General features: G+C 43.4%; 2 protein-coding genes and 1 long non-coding RNA gene across 4 annotated transcripts in view; 1 reads left to right on the top strand and 2 right to left on the bottom strand.

Annotated features, from left to right (window-relative positions):
• The window catches only part of ABCC3 (ATP binding cassette subfamily C member 3), a 50,674-nt gene extending 43,489 nt beyond the window's left edge, over positions 1–7,185 (top strand). The window contains exons 24-31 of the mRNA XM_056342370.1: positions 322–521; positions 629–755; positions 1,547–1,648; positions 2,645–2,791; positions 3,736–3,894; positions 4,267–4,433; positions 5,468–5,662; positions 6,355–7,185. Of these exons, the coding sequence (XP_056198345.1) occupies positions 322–521; positions 629–755; positions 1,547–1,648; positions 2,645–2,791; positions 3,736–3,894; positions 4,267–4,433; positions 5,468–5,662; positions 6,355–6,463 (1,206 nt within the window). The 3' untranslated portion in view covers positions 6,464–7,185. The remainder of the gene's footprint in view (positions 1–321; positions 522–628; positions 756–1,546; positions 1,649–2,644; positions 2,792–3,735; positions 3,895–4,266; positions 4,434–5,467; positions 5,663–6,354) is intronic.
• A 318-nt stretch (positions 7,186–7,503) lies between these two features.
• LOC130150989 (ankyrin repeat domain-containing protein 40-like) lies at positions 7,504–18,926 on the bottom strand. 2 transcript variants are annotated; one of them, XM_056342465.1, is made up of 7 exons: positions 18,796–18,926; positions 17,101–17,571; positions 13,831–13,979; positions 12,292–12,765; positions 11,245–11,426; positions 9,905–9,958; positions 7,504–8,269 (listed from the first exon to the last, which is right to left on the bottom strand). In XM_056342465.1, the coding sequence occupies exons 1-7, from the start codon at positions 18,813–18,815 to the stop codon at positions 8,267–8,269; spliced, it is 1,353 nt and encodes a 450-aa protein (XP_056198440.1). In that variant the 5' UTR covers positions 18,816–18,926; the 3' UTR covers positions 7,504–8,266. The 2 variants fall into 2 exon arrangements, with proteins under 2 accessions (XP_056198440.1, XP_056198429.1); XM_056342454.1 differs by having other exon boundaries at positions 7,504–9,958; positions 18,796–18,925.
• Positions 15,982–17,080, bottom strand: LOC130151000 (uncharacterized). The gene is made up of 2 exons (XR_008822457.1): positions 16,840–17,080; positions 15,982–16,734 (listed from the first exon to the last, which is right to left on the bottom strand). It is a non-coding gene; the product is annotated as an uncharacterized LOC130151000 (long non-coding RNA).
• Positions 18,927–18,930: the final 4 nt, after the last annotated feature.

Genomic DNA, 18,930 nt, shown 5'->3' with positions numbered 1-18,930 from the left:
CCTGACAATGGAGGTGCAAATTCATGTTTCATATTCTAGGAAAATGAGGGTCCTAAAAATGGATTAATTTTTTTAGGGTGTATTAACTAAATTTAAAGGGAGACAGATAAATTTAACTTATAGAAATTGCAGTTACCCAGTCCTTGTGGAATGAAGCAAAGATAACTTTCTTGAAATACCTCTTAATTATAGAGAATAATTTGCAGAGCTGAAGTATATCAGTAGCCGTCCTCTTTAAATCCTTCACTTAAAAAATGCTTCGCTGTTAATTAAAAGAGAAAGTATTTCATGTATCCTTCAATTTTCTCCAAAAAATGGCAGCGATTCTACGTAGCTACCTCCCGCCAGCTGAAGCGTCTGGAGTCTGTGAGCAGATCTCCCGTCTACTCACACTTCTCAGAAACAGTATCAGGGGCCAGTGTCATCAGAGCCTATAGAAGAGTGAAGTCCTTTGTGGACATCAGTGATGTGAAGATGGATGAAAATCAGAAGAGTTACTATCCTGGCATAGTATCCAACAGGTAAAAAAAAGGGATGTAACTCTTGTTTCCACTTAGATAATCCTGTGTTTGCATAAGTGGTCCAAGCCACCATTTACTGCTCTGCTTACGTCTGCCTTTTTTACCAGGTGGCTGGGCATTCGAGTTGAATTTGTGGGGAACTGCATTGTTCTTTTTGCTGCCCTTTTTGCTGTGATTGGTAAAAACAGCCTAAACGCCGGTTTGGTAGGACTTTCAGTATCTTATGCATTACAGGTATGTACTACAGCTTTCTGTTCATTGATGGGTTTGCGTTTTTGTAGATGGTATTGGATATATTAGCAATAATTTAAGTGCTTGTTGAAGCTGAAGTTCATAAGGAAATAATAAAAATGAGTTGTGGCATGTCTGGAAACAGTAGAGAATTACACTGAATGCTGACAGACATCAGCAAGCTCACGTGCAGTAGGATTTCAGGGCACTTTGGGAGGATCGAGGTTGTGCTGCACCCCGGTATCAGCAGCAGCAGCAGCAGCACGCAGGGTGCTCAGGAAGTGTCAGGTGCACCCACCACAAACAGGTCATTTGAACAGCATGGGCTTAAGATGTCCTGCATCATACCTGCTACGGAACACATCAGTGTGTCCAGGCAATCCTAGGCAGATCAGTAGGATTCATAAATAGGCAAGATAAACTATACTCACCCAAGCTGTGTACAGTTTATCAGATTTAATGACCTCACTATTGCCAGAAGCTTTTTAGGTACAGTGTGCAGGATTGCTGTCAGCAGTTTTCAGTGAGACCCATGACTAGGGGAATGACTTGCAATCAACTTTTGTTGCCATTTGTTAAATCACCGTGGGAGGCATATGCTTCTCCATGTGAGCACCTGATTATCTGTAGACTTCTTGTCCTAGTAACTATATTAATGTCAATGCTAAGGTAATTATTCCATTTGTAATGTTAATGTGAGTCCGTGTCTTAATAGCAGCGTCTGGTTTTGTTGTTGTTATTATTAAACCTGTTGTTCATCTGTGGGTGACATTTTGTTCCTTTTCTGCGCCAAGGTGACCTTGTCTCTGAATTGGATGGTCCGAATGACTTCTGAACTTGAAACTAACATTGTGGCTGTTGAAAGAATAAAAGAGTATTCAGAAACTGAAACAGAGGTCAGCTACCAAGCATCAAGCATGCCCACCAACAACCGTGGAGAAATTTTAATGCACATATTTACATGGTCTTTCTTTAGACTCCTGAGAGACAGTTCCTGCTCTGAGAGTGTTATCATTTAACCTGAACAAATGTCACACTCTGAACTGTAATTTATGCTATCACAGCTCCAAATTATTACTGCCATCGTGCAGCTTGTGCTTAGCATCTCATTTTCTGCTGCTGTGAGTGGCTATAGCACAACAGAGATGAGTTTCACCATCAGAATATTGCTCCTGTTGGGTTTGAAGTGTTTGGTGCATGGTCCTACCTGCATGGATGGTGCTGTGATCCTGCTGGGGAGCACAGCTGCAGTACTATTATCAGGCTATGCACGTGCTTTCAATACTATTTCTATTTAATCAACTTAATCAGTCCTCATCTCCCATAAGAAGAACATCTCTAGGAACTTTGTACTGCCTAATCCAGGAAAATCATCCAATCCTCTACCTTTTAAAAGTGGAAGATAGAGCTATGCTGGGAAGTCTGGTGCTCTGTGGACACACTGGGTTTTGTTAGTTGCGTGCACATGATGGGAGGCTAAGAATTAGGAAACGGAGGATCTGAGAAGAGCTGCAGTGAACAGTTCAGGAGATCAAGTATTTAATCTCAAAACTAAAAGGAAGCTAGACAAGATGCATGATACATGCCAGAGTTTGAGCTGGCATGAAACAGGCAGTGTTCTATTAGAGTTAATGGAAAAAAAAATAAATTTATATCCATTGAGGATTTGGCCCTATATGCTCAGACCTTTTTTCCTGTAAACTTCACAACAAAGACTAAAATGTGTGGGTATTTAGGAATCCATGTTTTTTCCCTATTCTTATAAGTGTATTTGATACTGAGATTTGATTTATCAGATATATTTCTAGTAACAAATGTTGATGTTTGTATCTGAGTTTGAATTATTTTTTCTTAAACCTATATAAGGCATTTCTGACTTCTGTTTTCCTTAGGCTCCCTGGATTATTGAGGGCAAGCGTCCCCCAGAAGACTGGCCATCCAAGGGAGAGCTGGAGTTTGTGAATTATTCAGTGCGGTACAGGAAGGGCTTGGATCTAGTGCTGAAGGGTCTGAACCTCCAAGTGCATGGGGGAGAAAAGGTGAGTTACCAGCTGTATGTCCTTACTAGCACTTTGCTCCGGGCTTCCAGTGGCAACCACAGAGCAGAGGACAGGATCTGCAAGCACACTTGCCGCAGTGGTGGAGACCTACTCAAGCTGGCATTGCAGAAGCCAGCAGTGACAACCATGCTGTCGGTGTACCAGCATCCTCCAGGCTGGAAGCAGTAGGACCAATCCGTAGGATTTTCTGGACTTTCCAAGTTAGTTTGGCAACAGGCTACTGTACGTAGGAGGCACCAGCACAAGTGACAAAAATTCAGTGACGACAATGCTTTTCTAAAGCAGTGCAGATGGGAGAAGGAATTCCAACTTTTTCCACTCCCTGGCTTTCCCTGTGAAATTTTTGGCATGAAAGGAAATGGCATTCTTTGCTTCCTGAATCAGGAAATTGTCTTTGTTCTGGGGCATTCGTTTCTTCATGCTTCAGTTGAAAGTTCTGGGGTTTTCGTGCTGGTGACAGAACAATTAGCAGGGGAAAAGTCCTCCGTGGGATGTTATTAAGAGAGGAGAGTTATCCTTATACTAAGCAAACAGGATGACAATCAAACCACCTCCTGGAATGGAGATAACACATGCTCACGATGAAGTCTGAATTGCCTTCTGAAAAGCCTTTATTTTTTTGTCTTTGAGTGATTGGACTCCTAGCATGGGTACTTGAGCTAATCGCCCAAAGTGATGTAGAATGGCTCTAGACCTCTGTACATATTTATATGCGGTATCATTCAGATGACGGGAATGGCAATATATACATTACAACGTATGACACCAGGTTTCTAGGGAGCGATGTTTAAATTCTTTCTTAGATTCTGATCTTGCATCAAACCTCTTAGAGGAATCTTGGGGGTTTGTTTGGGGGCTTCTTTGTTGGGTTTTGGTTTTGTTTTAACTGTACGCTTTGTTGTTAAACCTGCAATTTGTTGTAGATCGGAATTGTTGGCAGAACCGGAGCAGGGAAGTCCTCCATGACACTCTGTCTCTTTAGGATCCTGGAAGCTGTAAAAGGGGAAATTAAAATTGATGGTGTGAAAATTTCAGAGATTGGTCTGCATGACCTTCGATCGAGGCTAACAATTATTCCTCAGGTACTTTTTCTGTGTGTCACAGTAAAGGAAGGATCTCTTAACAGCTTGGCAAACCATAAATAAGGGCTTAGCCACAGAGGAAAATGCTTTGTTACACTCAGAAAATTGTTTCAGAAAAACAAAATACTTCTACATTAAGTGGTCCTGTGCCACCTTATAAGCTGATGCTGGGTGATGAAACAGGGTTTAGGATAAACCATCTTTATAAGTTGGAATGTGAGTTTTAAGTGTGTATAACGTCATGTATTTTCAGAGTGGATGGGGTTGGGAGGCGGCCTACCTGCAATGCAACCGTGACTTCAAAGCAGTAACTCATATCTGTACTTAAAACAGCTAAAGCACTTGTCTAATGAGAGTTGGTTTTATATCCAGGATCCTGTTCTCTTTTCTGGAACACTGAGGATGAACCTGGATCCATTTAATAAGTATTCAGATGAAGAAATATGGAAAGCTCTTGAACTGTCTCATTTGAAGAGGTTTGTCAGCAGTCAGCCATCCATGTTGGACTATGAATGCTCAGAAGGTGGAGAAAATCTTAGGTATGGAACGCTTGGACTAGAAACATACACCGAGCTTTCATTCAGCTGTAACAGTGAGAAACACCTGAGCACAGGTTTACGCTGGTCTGTTGTGTCCAAAATGATTTAGCCGCCCATTAGTGTTTCAAGAAAACCATGAAGGCTCAAACACTTGTTTGCTGTTCTGCCTCTGCCACGAATGAGCTGATTCTTCTTTGCTGCTGGGAAGAATTTCTCCCAAACCAAAATCTTGTCTTACCAGTAAAGAAAGAAGTCTCAGGGTGACAGGCTGTTGGGCACAGGCAGTCCCTTAAACATGGTTTGGTAGGAAGGGAGATGCCGTGGTAACATCTATAAAACTGCAGTGCTCAGTAAGAGTCCTCTGTTTAAACTGACCCTTTAGCAATCTTTGTGTTCCATTATTATTTGGGAAACCCACGAAGACCTGAAAGGGGATGACAAAATGCCGTGCTTTGATGTGCTGCGTTGGCTTGTGAGACTGTGGTGTGACCAGACTATGTGTGATGAACGTTCAGCATCTTCTTCATCCTGCAGAGACACTCGGGGGCTGTGTCTGGGGTGTGTTTATAGCAGGGGAGGAAGTGTGGGCTGCCCAGGTGTGTGTATATATATATTTTATATTATTTGAAGGTAGAAAGGACTTACAGCCTCAGAACATTTTTTTCATTTTTTTACCTTTTTTTTTTTAAAAAAGTTTGTGTATACACAGTGTTGTTATAACTGTGTTTCTGAAAACTCAGGCAGAAGCATTGTAATCGTTAGTCTCCTTGGCTTTTGTCACAGTGATAGAAACGGGGCATTTGTTGGCTCTGGCAGCACTGGGTCAGGCAGTAAGTGAACACCTATGCTAAAACCAGCTGCGTAATGCTGCCTGTGTGTTATCTGTGGGCTCTAGGGCTGACGGACCAAATACCGGGGTTTTTTGTTCGGTAGCTCCACCTGATGAGCAATCTGCTCTAGCACAAGTGATTCTGAGCGGTGGAGAGCTATGGGCAGCGGGGGCTCGTTTCTGAAAGCTCTGTCTCTGCTTGCAGCGTTGGCCAAAGACAACTCGTCTGTCTGGCACGAGCGCTTCTTCGCAAGACGAGAATCTTGATCCTAGACGAAGCAACAGCAGCTATCGATCTCGAGACGGATGATCTTATCCAGATGACAATTAGGATCCAGTTTGAAGACTGCACAGTGCTGACAATAGCACACAGGCTGAACACAATTATGGATTACACAAGGTAAAAACCTTTTAATAGCGTGTGGTGGGCAGGCTCACCGCTTTACTGGGTACGTGGAGCAGCATTTAACAGGGTCTGGTTTGTCTGTAGATAGCCACACAGATGCTCCTTGGGTAGAATGTAAGCCATGATGATTAAGCTGTATAATCCTAGAATATCCAGACCCGACTTTGCCCCTGTTGGCATAAGAACCAGGTTCTGTACTCACTAACCAGAGTTGCACAAGAGATACTACCCAGTTGCATAAATGGCGCTGTCAGCAAGCCTGTGGATCCGTTTTAAACTAGCAACTGCTGTAACTAAACTCACTAACATCATGTTAACAACTTTAAAATACATTACTACATGATATTTTTTATCTCTTTGGCTTTCTGGCACAATATTTACAATTCCAGAAGTACCAGTATGACACTTTTTTTCCTGTTTTTCTTTTTTTTTTCCACACCTACTCCCCCCCTTTATTACCCCTGGGAGACAGTGACTGTGCTGTACCTTTTTGAATCAAACAGCGGCTCAGGGAGAACATTTATCGTCTGTTGTGTTTCAGGGTGTGAAAATAATTGAGCAAAACAAAGGCAAGGCAAAGATTAGAGCAGTTTGTGATAAAAAGGGATACCACATTTCTTGCAAGGAATTCTCTGACATATCTTCCCCTCCCTCCCTCCCTCCCCACCACCTTTTGTTTTGCACAGGGTTCTTGTTCTAGACAACGGAACCGTAGCTGAATTTGATACACCTGCAAGCCTTATAGCATCAAAGGGTATTTTCTACAGTATGGCCAAAGATGCTGGACTAGCATGAAAAGACGACCCCTTGGGTGTTTGGGTTGGGTTTGGGTTTGTTTTTTTTTAATATTACTGATCTGCCGCAAAGTGACTTGTGAATGTACTGTAACTTACAAAACACTTTTTGTAGTAGACTAAACTTGTGATATGTGAACGAAGTATTTTACAATTACAAGAACCAGAAAGTAAATTTTATATTTTTTAATATTTTCTACATACATGAAGTATTTTATTAAATGCCTTTTTTTTCCCAAAGAATGCCAAACAACCTGCCAAGAAAACGTATCGCAGGGCAATATGTACTGTATGCAGGTTTATAATTAGTAAATTATACTAATGGTACAAAAGATACCTGTTTTGTGTGTTGTCTGTGTAAGATTTCATTGGTTTTGAATTGGGAAGACAGGAAGCAGTGACTCAGCTGAAAAATAGTGATATAATGCGTAATGTGGTTCCAACCCGTTCCTTTCCGTATTTCCCCTGGGACAAGGGAGTTGAATGCTTCAGCTTCAAAGCCGTCCGCTATCCCAGAACCTCTGGTGTCCCTGCCCAGGGCAATTTTAGCATCATAAAATTCCTCCTCGGCCTAAGAATTACAAGTAACGTGTATTTAAAGCTAAACCTACAGATGGCTTAATATACATCATTAACTACACAATTTCAACCAATTTATTAGACTCCACCTAAGCCTGCAGGGATATGATTGGCACAGAAATGTTACAATTTTGCTGTACCTCTCTTACGTGCGAAGTCACTATGGTAAGTCTCCCCTTGAGCCAAACATGCATGCCGAGCCAATGTGTATATAATTTATCTCGTTCAAGACTTAATCACCTGAAATAATGTGTGATTTGTTTTGCAGAAATAAAGATCTACTGTATTATTGATAACCAGGACTCCTCAGATAAAAGGAGTACTGCGTTTAAGCAGTACTTGCTGCTAGTATCTGAGAGAATGTCTTTTGCTTTTGTTGTTCACTTCCTACACCAACGATTCTAGAAACCTACCTCGCAAGAAAAGTCCCCATGTTTTTCCACAAGTAAAGTTCAGAAAAACTTTGAGAAGACAAAAATAATCCTTTATTAATTCTTACAAATGATACTTCTTAAACCAAAACAAGAATCTGCAGCCGAGCATTCATTTGACATTAACATTGCATATAGCAGAGCACAAAGTAATGAATTATTTATCATACACAGTAATGTAATGATTACACACTGATCAGATTGTTAGGAGTGTTAATAGTATCTTCTGTGTATAAACTGCACAAGGTATAAAAATACTCCTCGGAATGCATAGATAGCAACCAGCATGTGCGAGATAATGTGGAACAACAAAATCATCAACCCCGCTGCTGAGCTTTTCTCTAGTAGGTCTGACTGGCTAATCCTGCACCTTCGTGGATTTAGCCGGTGTTTAAACAGCCGATGCCTCCCTTGTATCGGTTCTGTGTGCCAGGGAGAATGCAACAGGCAGTGCGACACGTGGAACAACAAATTGTATTATTCCATGATACAGAATTTGATATACCACCAGCAGTTTGGTATAAAAACCAGATACTGCCAATGACTCGGACCATGTGTGACCTCCAGCACTTTTCAGAAGAGGGTATTCTGTTGCGACAGAATGTTCTACTGTTAGCCTGAACGAGACTGAAGCGCAGTCTCCTAACTGGCACACAGGCAATTTGGGATCTCTGCATGGATCTGTGCTTCCAGGTGAACACTGGCCATCCGACTACAGGGCGGACTGGGAGAGGGCTCCCTCTTGTGTGCTCAGTCTCGGCTGCTGAAGCTGCTCCCTGTGCACAAAGGACTAGTCACTGGATGAGAGAGAGAGAGCGGGTGAATTGGGTACCACTTGCTGCATTAGCTGGCACGCAGGTGACTGCCCCGGCTGCGGGGAGAAGAACGAACCCCGAGAAGGGAGACCGGGCTGTGCTGGACACCCAGCTCCGCGTGGGGGGTCACTTCAGACGCAGCTCTCGCCTCAGCATTCCCTCCAGCTGGTTTGGGGGCTCCCTGCTCAGCGTGCTGCTTTATAAATCCCGTTTACAGGTCCACAGACAACGTACAGCTAACTCGGGCTGTAAATGCTTAGCTAAGAGAACGATAAAATCCTTTGGTTGCTGTAGTTTTGAAAGAAACTGGGGGAAGGGAGGGGGAAGATGAAGAAATAAGAGGCAATTTTGCTCCAGTTTGGCATGTTCTCTTTGCCTGTTACCTCTCGTACTTTAGTTCACTCATCTAATTCATAGTACATCTGCCGGTAGGCCACCAGAATAGAACCTCTTCCTCAAATGCAAATGACTGAGTAAATATGAAAATCCTCAAAAATTAGGTAAAATCCAGCTCTTAAATACTTTTCCATTTATTTATTCTAGAATTTCATAGCATAGTCTAATTCTGAATTTTAAGTAACAGGAAAAATAGTTTTTTCCAGTAAACAACATGGGTAAACAGAAGTAATTGGGAAGAAAGGAAATACATTGCATAGGAACATCAAGATTTAACGTCAGCCCAGAAAACCCTGGGCATTTCACTAGTTTCTTTTTACACAGGTAACTTTAAAGGTCCAAGATGCTGTCTTTCTGAGGAATTTAGAGGTAAGAGGAAAATAAAACTACAATTTTTGTGCTTTTAAAAGGGGAAATTAAAGCAGCATTGGAGAAATGTGTTGTCAATACAGTAACAAAAATAGTATTTTATATTGCACGTGTCAATACTATGTATTGACAGACAATGGTAAAAGGGATTTTGGTTGAGAGCATATTTATGATTTGGATAATCACTACCGCTTTTTATTTTCAACCTGAGAAATAGGGAAAAGCATAAACAGGGATTAAGAAATCACAGGTAGTAAGTCACTTGAGACATAGTTTTGTGCTTCTTCCACAGACTTAAACCCTTCTGGTTTTTTCCTTCTAAGAAAGATATGACTTAAAAGACACCATCTACAAAGTGAACATTAATGGTAATGGACTCAGTACAAATATTAAATGGGTTTCATGGCAGGTTTTTAGCTTGAGTACCTCTGCTATTTTATAGCAAACAAATTATTAAAACAGCTTAAGGTAAGCCTTTCCCTGAGAGCTGCTAACTCTGCAGTATTTGAAGATTATCTTTTTGTAAGTTAAAGTGTTGCATTAACAGACAGTTCTACCAATACTTCCTTTGAATTAAGCTACTTTGATATCAAGACTCATTACTCTTAGATTAACTAGAGGCTGTAACTGTGCATAACAACTAGTTTATTTCAAGGTTAACAAAATAGATATATATTTTTTTCACATTATTAGCCCTTATAGATACTGTACTTCAAGTGTAATTTTAAAATGAGATACAAATCTTTTGGTTTATTCATTAAACAATTAGTATGTAAGTTCTGATGCCTTCTTGTTATAACCACTCCTTTCAGAAAGTGATGGGACTCTGAAAAGTAAGTTTTTGTCGCTTACTGTTAGAACAAGCTCCAGTTCTTGGAAATCCTGTAGCCTTGCAACATCTTTGTCCTTTAAATAAATACAGTAAGTTGTTAGGTGATAAACCATCCATTCAATTTTGCAGCGGTAAGTTAAAATAATAGGCTAGCACAAGGTATGTATTTATCCATAAATATGACAATTCTTTACAGTAAACTGGAAAGCAGACATCCTGTTGCATCTTACATTTATTCTGGGATCTATTCAGCTACTCAGCGAAGTCTATTTTTAGAAGGAATGCAACATGGACGATGAGTGCAAGTGATTAACAGAATTACACTTGTAAATACCTACTGCGTGCCACCCCCAGCTCCTCTTTTCCTCCCGCCTTGGCAGCTCTTAGAAGCTCATGAATTAATTCTTGCATCTACCCAAGAAGGTGCTGCACACAGCATCCTCTAGCATCACAGAGCTGGCTTGGGCAAGGTCGTTCCGAGAGCCACGGAAGACACCCTCCCACAGCACAGGCTCCAGCTGTGATCCCCGCTGCAGCAGTACTCTGCTGCTAAACAGCATTAAATAGAATTAGTTTTGTATTATCTTGACGAATAATGAGAGTCCTGCAGTCCTACCCAGAGAGCCTGAAGTAATTAGAGCTGGAAATAACAACGGTCCTGTCAACAGCCTAAGTAGGCAAGTGACAGAATTGCTTGTGTCTTCTCCCCCCCATCCTTCCTAACAAAAGAGTAAGTCATCTTATAGTCGGTGAAGATGCAGTGCAGGGAAGTCTATTAATCTAGGAGCAATCAGATTAGCCCACGCCTGACGCCAACAACGCTCTAGCGGGATTGAAGAGTGAAAGAAAGGTGAACGGTGAATCAATAGAACAGGTCAGCAGGTCCGTTTTCTGATTGCTGCCCAGGTAAATGGCACTGAAGTGAAAAGACAGCTACGTTCCGAGACCTGCACTCAGAATAATTCTGTAACACCTCTGTGTGTTCCGAAAGGACTGCACGGAGTCCTTACTGGACTAGCAAAACTCAGCTGAGCACTGCCAGCCTTTTCAATGCTGCCGGGTCACAGCAGTGTGGTATTGCACTGAATTTAAGGCTGCAGTAGAGAAACTGGATATTAATTGGGCTCAACACCAGATGTTTATGAAAGGAAATGATCAGGAAACTTGAGAACATTTTTACTAAAAGAAACCCAAACAACTGCTGACTGCTGGAAGCTGAAGGGAAGTTTTTTCATTTTGGGTTTGGTTTGGTTTTTTTCAACAGGAGCCTACGCAAGTGGCCAACAAATTATTTCTTTTTAATGGTAACCTAAAAATCTTTTTTAGAAGTTGCCGCACATCAAAATTTAAGAGTTCTTACCTTTCTTAACATTGTATTTGGTAATTTTCTGATCTTCTGTACGTGCTCAGGATTAACACCCAGCTCACAGCAACTCACTCGGAGCAGTTCCTTATAGGTCAGGTCTTGTCTGTCCAGTTCAATTTCAATGAAGTCATTTTCTCTAAGATTAGGGTTTTGTATTCTAACTTTAAGCACCAGTTCTATTAGAAATAAGAAGGTACGTTAATAGGCAGATGCAGAGAGGAATTGGAAAAGATACCTCTATATTGACTTCCAAGCATTTCTTTGTTCTATTAACCTCATTTGTATCATTTGTAATGATACAGGAACCCTCAGAAAGCAAAGTACTGGACATGGATGACCACAATTTTCATTAGACTGACTTTCATCAACCCATATGAAAAAATCATTACAAATCTAATACAGTGTGTGCGTATATGCATGCACGACCCCTTGCGTGAATACTCATCTTACTGGATTTAAGCTAATTTAAAAGCAGATTATACAGGTTATCAATTTCCTGAGCAATCCAAGATTGGTTTTATTGGTTTTTGACTCTTTTGGTCATCGGTTAACTCCTCACTGCTAATTCAGGGCATCGGAACACTTTATTTCAAGAATGAAATACTGAACGGGAAGTGAAATTCCAGATTCCCTTCTTTAGGCAGGCAAAATTTACCTGCACAAATGGCAGCTCATGGAATTGCTCACCCCGGGACTCAGGTCTGCAGACTGAGCTGCGTGAGGCTCTCTCTTGGGCTCGCTGGCTGCTTACTCATGTTCTTTATTTGAAGCTTGGAGTGTGCTGTTTGGAGAATTAGCCTACCCAGGTGTTTGTATGCTGTTACAGCATTTGAGACAAATAGCAAACGTTTTCATCAATATTTTAGTAGCGGCTCCAGCAGAAACAGGGTATCTGCCTCTTTAATTCCCTTCAAATGTTTTCTGAATGCCTGAACCTGAAAATCTCTACAAGCGCTGTGAATACGTGTAACCCTGATGGGTTTCGCTGTCCGAGATTGGCAGAAGTTCCAAGACCAAGAGAGAAGAGACTGTTACTGTTACCTTGCATATTCAGTGGGAAAGCTCCTGTGAAGAAAACGGGCTGGAACGCCGGCACAGGTCCCGAACAGGAGCCGTTCTCTGGCTGCGGTACAGACTGATTCAATCCAGCTGGCGAAGGGGGACTTCTGCTCCAGGAGACAGATCCCTGGAACACTGGCCCTCTCTGAAGGATGGGTTTGGAGCGCGGTGGTGCGGTACACCCGCGGGGCAGTGACGGCGCGCCTCCGGCATCGGCCGCCTCGGGAGCAGCGTGCCCGTGCCGCGGTGGCACACGTGCATAAGTCTCCACGTCGGGTAAGGAGGAAGAGTCGGTGTCTTGCAGCTCTGAGTGTGAGATACTCCCATTCGCCGAGGGATCTGGAACACTGTTACTCGTAGTGTTATACACATACGGGAAAGGTGGGTTAGCCAGATAATTAGGGATGATTGGCAGATCTGCATCTGTGTTTAAGTCTGGGAGTTTGTCATCCTCCACTGTAAAACAAACAAAACAACATTCTCCAAGACTGACTTGAGGGGGAAAAAACAGAATTATTGCTGTTGCACTGTGAGGTTTCTTTTTGTCCCTCTTTTTTTATGGTGAGGGAGTAGAGTGTTAAAAAGCATCACAGGTTAAAAGATGAATCCAGCAGCATTATGCCTTTTTTTCTACAGTAAACAGAACAGTGCTCAGGTGTTGCAATACAGTAAACACAAAAGCAGTCTGCTTCTAGTAATTCTGGGGGTGCTATTTCCTTCTAAACGCTGCAATACTTTTGTTTTGTGTTGGTTTAATCCTTAGCCAGCATGTCGTAACATGGTCTCTGGTGGTATAACGCTATTGTCTTCATAATGTATAAGGCAATGAACAAAGGGTAGTATGTCCTTCGATATTAAGGCAGGGGATAAAGGGGAAAGAACATGCAGTACTGGGAGAGCTGAAACATTACCAATTCAACAGCTGGGAGACAATAACGAAAACAAAAACAGACAAGGGAATACAAAGGGGAGGAAAGAGGTTGTTAATCAACCACATTTCAAATTACATATCACCTCTAGCAGTGAAAGCCTATTCCACTCCAACAGTTACAAAACATGATAAAAATGCTCTACCCATGTTCTTTAACGAGCTGTTTATCCAAGGCTGCTAATTTTTTATTTATTCAACACAGTGTCTAAGCTAAAACACCAGGAAAATTAGATGTTGCTCATAGAAGAGCTTCATACAAATTTGAGAGGTTTTTCTCCTGTTGCCCTTCTGAAAATAGGAAGCTGCATCTATCCTTCACTGGTTTAATCACAGCATTTTTCAAAATACCGTTTTTCTAATTTTACGGTATTTAGAAAAAAGTTTGGCTAGCTGGATATGGAATTTGTTGGTAATCCTCTTTCCTTAAACTCGGATTTCTTACCAAGTAAACACTCTAGAAATTAAGTCATAGTTATCACTCAAATCTGAACACAGTATCCTCAACATGCAAAATACAGATGGAACATCTATGCTTTACACAGCCTTTCACGATGTCTTTGATGATGACATTGCACAGCGAACAGGTTTACCTCCCAACATCTTCCTTATCTCTTTCTTTGACGTTAATTGGGCTGGCCTTTCTCCTTTCTTGGTGAGGATCTCCTTGTCGGCTCCAGCGTGCAGCAGGTAAGCCACCACCGGAGCGTGGTTCCGTTTACATGCCCAGTGCAAACAAGTCCTGCACGTGGAAAGCGTTAACACTGTTTGAAATCTTAAAATCATAGCAGATTAACTTTTGCTCAATTTTTTTGCTAATGATTTTGTTAATCATCTTGCTGCCTGTAAGAAGAATGACCTAATACATGTCTAACATGAAAAAGGTTTTAACGGCACCTTTCTTGGAAATTCACGCTGTTTGTGGAGCCTGCAGTGACACCTGCTGATGTAGTTGTCCCTTGCTCTAAAGCTCTTGATACCGAGTTACCACAGTTCTATTTTTAACGTTCAAGATCCTTCCAATTTGGCATTTATTAGGCTACTAACTTTTCTGGAAACATAAATGTAAGAAGGCGGCTTGCGTATGCTATTTTAATCTTTGAAAGAATAAGTTGTACTTAAAATACCTCTGTTTGTGTGTGTATGTGAGCTTATAGGGAATACTTCCCTAGGATGCTATTATTACTCCTTAATTAATGCTGTCAGCACAATGACTTGCACTTTTTGGAAAGTAAGTGTTTAAAATATTGTAAGCATAGTTTCTAAGCACAGTTCTTTGCCCACTTGCTAGCTAGTCCATGCCCCAGCAATTCCAAAGCTTTGATCTGCAAACAACAGGTTTTCTGCAATCTGTAACTGAGGCACAGAACTAATAACCTTTTTTTTTAAAAAAAAAAAATATTAATTGCAGTCGCTGACCTAGAGAGACATAGTAAAGAAACATTCTAAAAGCTACTGGGTTTATTTAGTGTTTAGTACTGGGGACTTAAATGCACACACTATAAGTTGCTATACAGTCTTACTATTCCTCCCTGTCCCAGGTTCTAGTGATGTTTGATCTTTCTCTAAGTTTTCATGTTTTCTTTTAATTCTCTAACTCTAGATGAAGGGAACTCTTCAGAAAAATGAACACACTTAACCCTTCTCCAAGTTTGTTTGTTTATTTTTTAGGAATTAAATAAAGCCAGGATAAATAATAAGCTTGTAAGGAAAACAAGTTTCAGTTGAAAGTCCAGCTCCAAGAAACATTTTCCACTTTGGTTTTTTGGTTGTTGTGGTTTTTTTCAAGGAACACTGCGAAGTTTTATCTTGACCAGCAACTCCCAACTTTGTATACAAAATTCTGCTCTTTTAAGTTTTCTTGTGTGTATGTAAGGGAAAAAGAGAAAATCTGATCTTTCAAGGGACACAGATCAGGTAAAACCAAGGGAAGACAAGGTAACTTGCAAAACTTTGTTCACTGTTATGTATTCTAACTTAATTAAACCCATCTTACCAGAAACAAAAGGCTTGGTTCTACAATTTCTTCTTACTAAAATTAACGCTTGATGGCAGAAAGTACCTCTGAATTAAAGGTAATGGGACTAGTCACAGCAGCAGGAGGTTACGTAGAATTAGATCCAACTGGAGAGACATGAACGTCAGTGTACGTATATGTATTATTTTTCTTCATAGACTATCCTAGGAAGGGTGCTACAAAATCTGTGTTTCAGAGGTGATACTGCCAGCAATATTGTGAAGTCCTGGCTTCTCTCTCCAAGGCTGGGTGGCGCATTTCAGCTAGGAAGTGCCATTTTTAAATGGGATAAATCATTTTTGTCAGCAAAAAGTATTCCTGAATTTTTAACACCAAAGATCCCACAGAATCCGAATCCACAAAACTCAGAACAGGTTTGTTTAGGTTTTCTGTTCAGTGTTTTCTGGACTTTTCACTAATATCTCCCTGTGAAATAAGTGTGAACAGCCCGCATGAATTCATAAGTAGTGCACTGCCAAGTCATAAACTGCTTTGGACCAAAGTGGAGGGAGAAAATGCAGACAGCATGGCCGTGTTTGCTCTGAGTGTGTAAGCTGCTGGTTTATTTTGTAGAGACGGTGTGTAAACCTCAATAGCATTGCCCTCGTATTGGGATCCATCCTGCCCATTTCACGTGGTCTCATGCAGAGGTACCATCTACCCATGGATGTGACATGCATCAAAATGTGAGTACTCAGCACCTCTTAGCATCAGACGTACTAACAAGTTCACTGGAGAAATTTTAATTTTACAAGCAAACTTAAGTAACAGTGAGGATCCATTTATTGCCATAGTTAAAAATGACCAGATTGTGATTCTTAAAAATAATTAGGGCAGATTTCTTTCATCAATTCCAGTTTCAGATACAAACTCATTTTGATGACAGGCAGCTGTTTATCTTACACACAACGAGAATTCAATGTCCAATGAATCAGCTACCTTAAACTTTCACAAGTTCTAATTTTAATCACAATTTAAACCTCAAGTTGCAAGTGTTACACACTTCTCAAAATTGCTGATCTAACTTTCATCTCTAAAAGTCTAGCTCCTTCCCTCATTTTAGTCTTCCTATTTTTAATTACAACTTCAAGCACAGTACAGAACAGTAAATACGGGCTGAATTGAACTTATGGAAAACAGTTTTCAAAAATGGCCGAGGATTTCCTGTAAATCCGGCTTCAAATAACATTTTGTGTGCGTGTGCATTCATGTATAGAGACCCACTTGTACAAGTGCCTATTACAGAAAAGTCTTGGGTTTGGTGTCATCAGGTGGTATCCACATGAGATGTCAAAAATATTTTTATGTATCAGTGTTTGCGTGTATCACTGAAACAGCCTGCAAGTTCCCTGCTTGAAACGGACTCATTTTCAAACCTGATTTAGGAGTTAATAAAAAATATTTCTGCTGAGGCGAAGACCTGCTGCCATGCCGAGGTTTGGTTTTGACTGCCCGCACTGTCTCAGGCTGCCAGCATGCACTGCTAAAAAAAAAGGCACTATAAAGTAACAGCCTAGCGATATGGAGAAGCAGAAGAGCAGAAGGCAGGGGTGGGAAGGGGATGCGTGTTTGTAGCGGCGGTTACCAGCTGCATCACTGTTTTTTCCTCTTTGGGACAGGGAGATCTGCATCGCGGAGGGTCTGGCAGCAGATCGACCTTGTAACTTAATTCTAAATTCAAACCGATTTGCGTTTTACGTGGAAAAGTGAACAACCCACGGCAGCGTTAGCACTGGAAACCCCAGGCGAAGTCCCGTTCCGGCCCGGGGAGGAGCCCGGGGAGGGGGACCAGAGGGAGGAGACCCGGGAGGGGGACCAGGAGAGGACCGGGGAGGGGGGTCCTTACCAGCCGTTGACTTCGTTCTGGGAGTTGGGGCTGACCCCCAGCTCCACCAGCCGCCGCACCTCCTCCGCGTCCCCCAGCGCCGCCGCCTCCCGCAGCCGCTCCTGCCGCTCCCGCTCGGCGCCCGCCGCCGCCATCTCGCCGCAGCCCCCGGCCGCCCCCGGCCCGGGCCCGGCCCTCATGGCCCGCACACCGGGGCCAGCCTCGGAGGAGGGCCGGCGGCTCCGGCCGGTGCTACCCCCCGCAGCGCTCCGGGCCGCGCCGCGCCGGGGGACCCTGTTACCGGTAACAACCCCGGCCCCGGCATCGAGTTCCGGGGAGCAGCAGGCCCGGCCCGGCCCCGGCACGGCGCGCAGGGGCTCACCGGTACCCCCGTACCGCCTGGCCCGCTGCTGCGGGCTCCAGCTCCACCCGGCTGTTCTGCCTAGGAAATGCTCATCATCCTCCTGCATCCTCAGAGTAATCCATGAATCCCTAAAAATAAAATAATAATTTAAAAAATCAACGTATGCCTGCAAATCAACAGGAAAGATTATAGGTAATTCCTGTGATTTGAATTGTTTGGTTTGAAAAGCTGGTTTTGGTCATTGTGGGTTTGTCCTAAACCAAGTTATGGGGGCACAGTGCAGCTGCTCAAAATGTCACAACTATCAAAAGTCAAAATAATAATTTCAGAGTCCAGCCAGACCACTCAGCCATCTCCCTTCCAGCCTGCTCTGCACGATCCTGCCACGGAAACCTGCCACAGTTCGGCCGCAGCGTACCCGTTTGCCGACTTGGGGCAACTGGAGCAATCCACGTAAAGCAGCTGAGACAGGGCCCCGTCCTGCCCGCCATGCTCTCAGCCTTCCAAGCTGCATTGCGTTGATTGCAATTACACTCTTGCAACACGTCCAGTGGGTCATTAAATCATTACAAGACTGCAAAGCTGGAAAGAACATGGTGGTGCCTTACAGCGCCGGGAAATGGAGGCGGCACTGACAGACGGCAGAGCGGAGACTCCGTGGGCAATGCCCGCACTGGCATGGCACGGAGCTGTCGGTCATTCTGAGTGAGGCTGCAGTGAGTCCTGTGGGTTTTACAGGACTGGCAGCATAGAGACTTAAAGCTCTTACAATTTCACGCAAATAGGACGTTCAAAATTATTTTGAGAACCCGGGAAATAGCTGGAAATTGGTATGCAAAAGTCAGTAAAGATGAGGTACAACATTACATCTAGAAAGGGGAAAAAACCCAACAAAATGAGCAGAAACTGGTTCCAAGACCAAACAGGATGCGTTAGGTTAAATCTGAGGGCCTTTCGGTTCCCCTCCTAACGTGTCAGTAGAATTCCCAAGGGGATGCGCACTGCCGAAGGGCCTCAGGTGGTCCGTGACTGCACCAGAGGGGGTTTTGGTGCCTTTGAGCCCGCCACGGCATCGAGGGGCCGCACTACCCCTCCTGCTGCCCCTGGGTCCGTCCCCCCCTCCAGTCACAAGCAGCGCTGCCAAGGCTCCCACCTCAGCACCCTGTGCCCAGGCCGCAGCCCAGCACCACGAGGCTGGCGCCTGGCAGCCCCCGCACACAGCCAGGCCACAGCCCAGTGCCAGGACACCCCGCAGGGCAGGAGGCTGGTGCCTGGTGGCCCCCACACCCAGCCAGGCCGCGCTGCGGGGCCTCCCCGCGCCTCCCTCCCCGGTGGTAACGCCGCCTTGGCACCTCTCGCCTGCCGGGGCCATCAGCGGCCGACGACACCCCCAGGACGGGCCACGGGAAGGGGACCGGCCCCGTCCTACCCGGCCTTCCCCGCCGCCGCCGCGGCCCGGGAGCCGGCCCGGCGGGGAGGCGGCGGGC

This window comes from Falco biarmicus, chromosome 1 (genome assembly GCF_023638135.1).
Source record: "Falco biarmicus isolate bFalBia1 chromosome 1, bFalBia1.pri, whole genome shotgun sequence".
Classification (NCBI taxonomy): Eukaryota; Metazoa; Chordata; class Aves; order Falconiformes; family Falconidae; genus Falco; species Falco biarmicus.
The sequence above is the reverse complement of the archived record's forward strand: the minus strand, read 5'-3'. Positions and strand labels throughout refer to the sequence as shown.

Excerpts from the sequence above, each read along its gene's own strand:
- LOC130150989 (XM_056342454.1), bottom strand. The coding sequence starts at position 18,815 with ATGGCCCCGGCAGGCGAGAG. Across the intron at positions 13,980-17,100 it reads CAGAACGAAGTCAACGGCTG|GACTTGTTTGCACTGGGCAT; the intron begins GTAAGGACCCCC and ends TTCCACGTGCAG. Across the intron at positions 12,766-13,830 it reads GATAAGGAAGATGTTGGGAG|TGGAGGATGACAAACTCCCA; the intron begins GTAAACCTGTTC and ends TTTGTTTTACAG.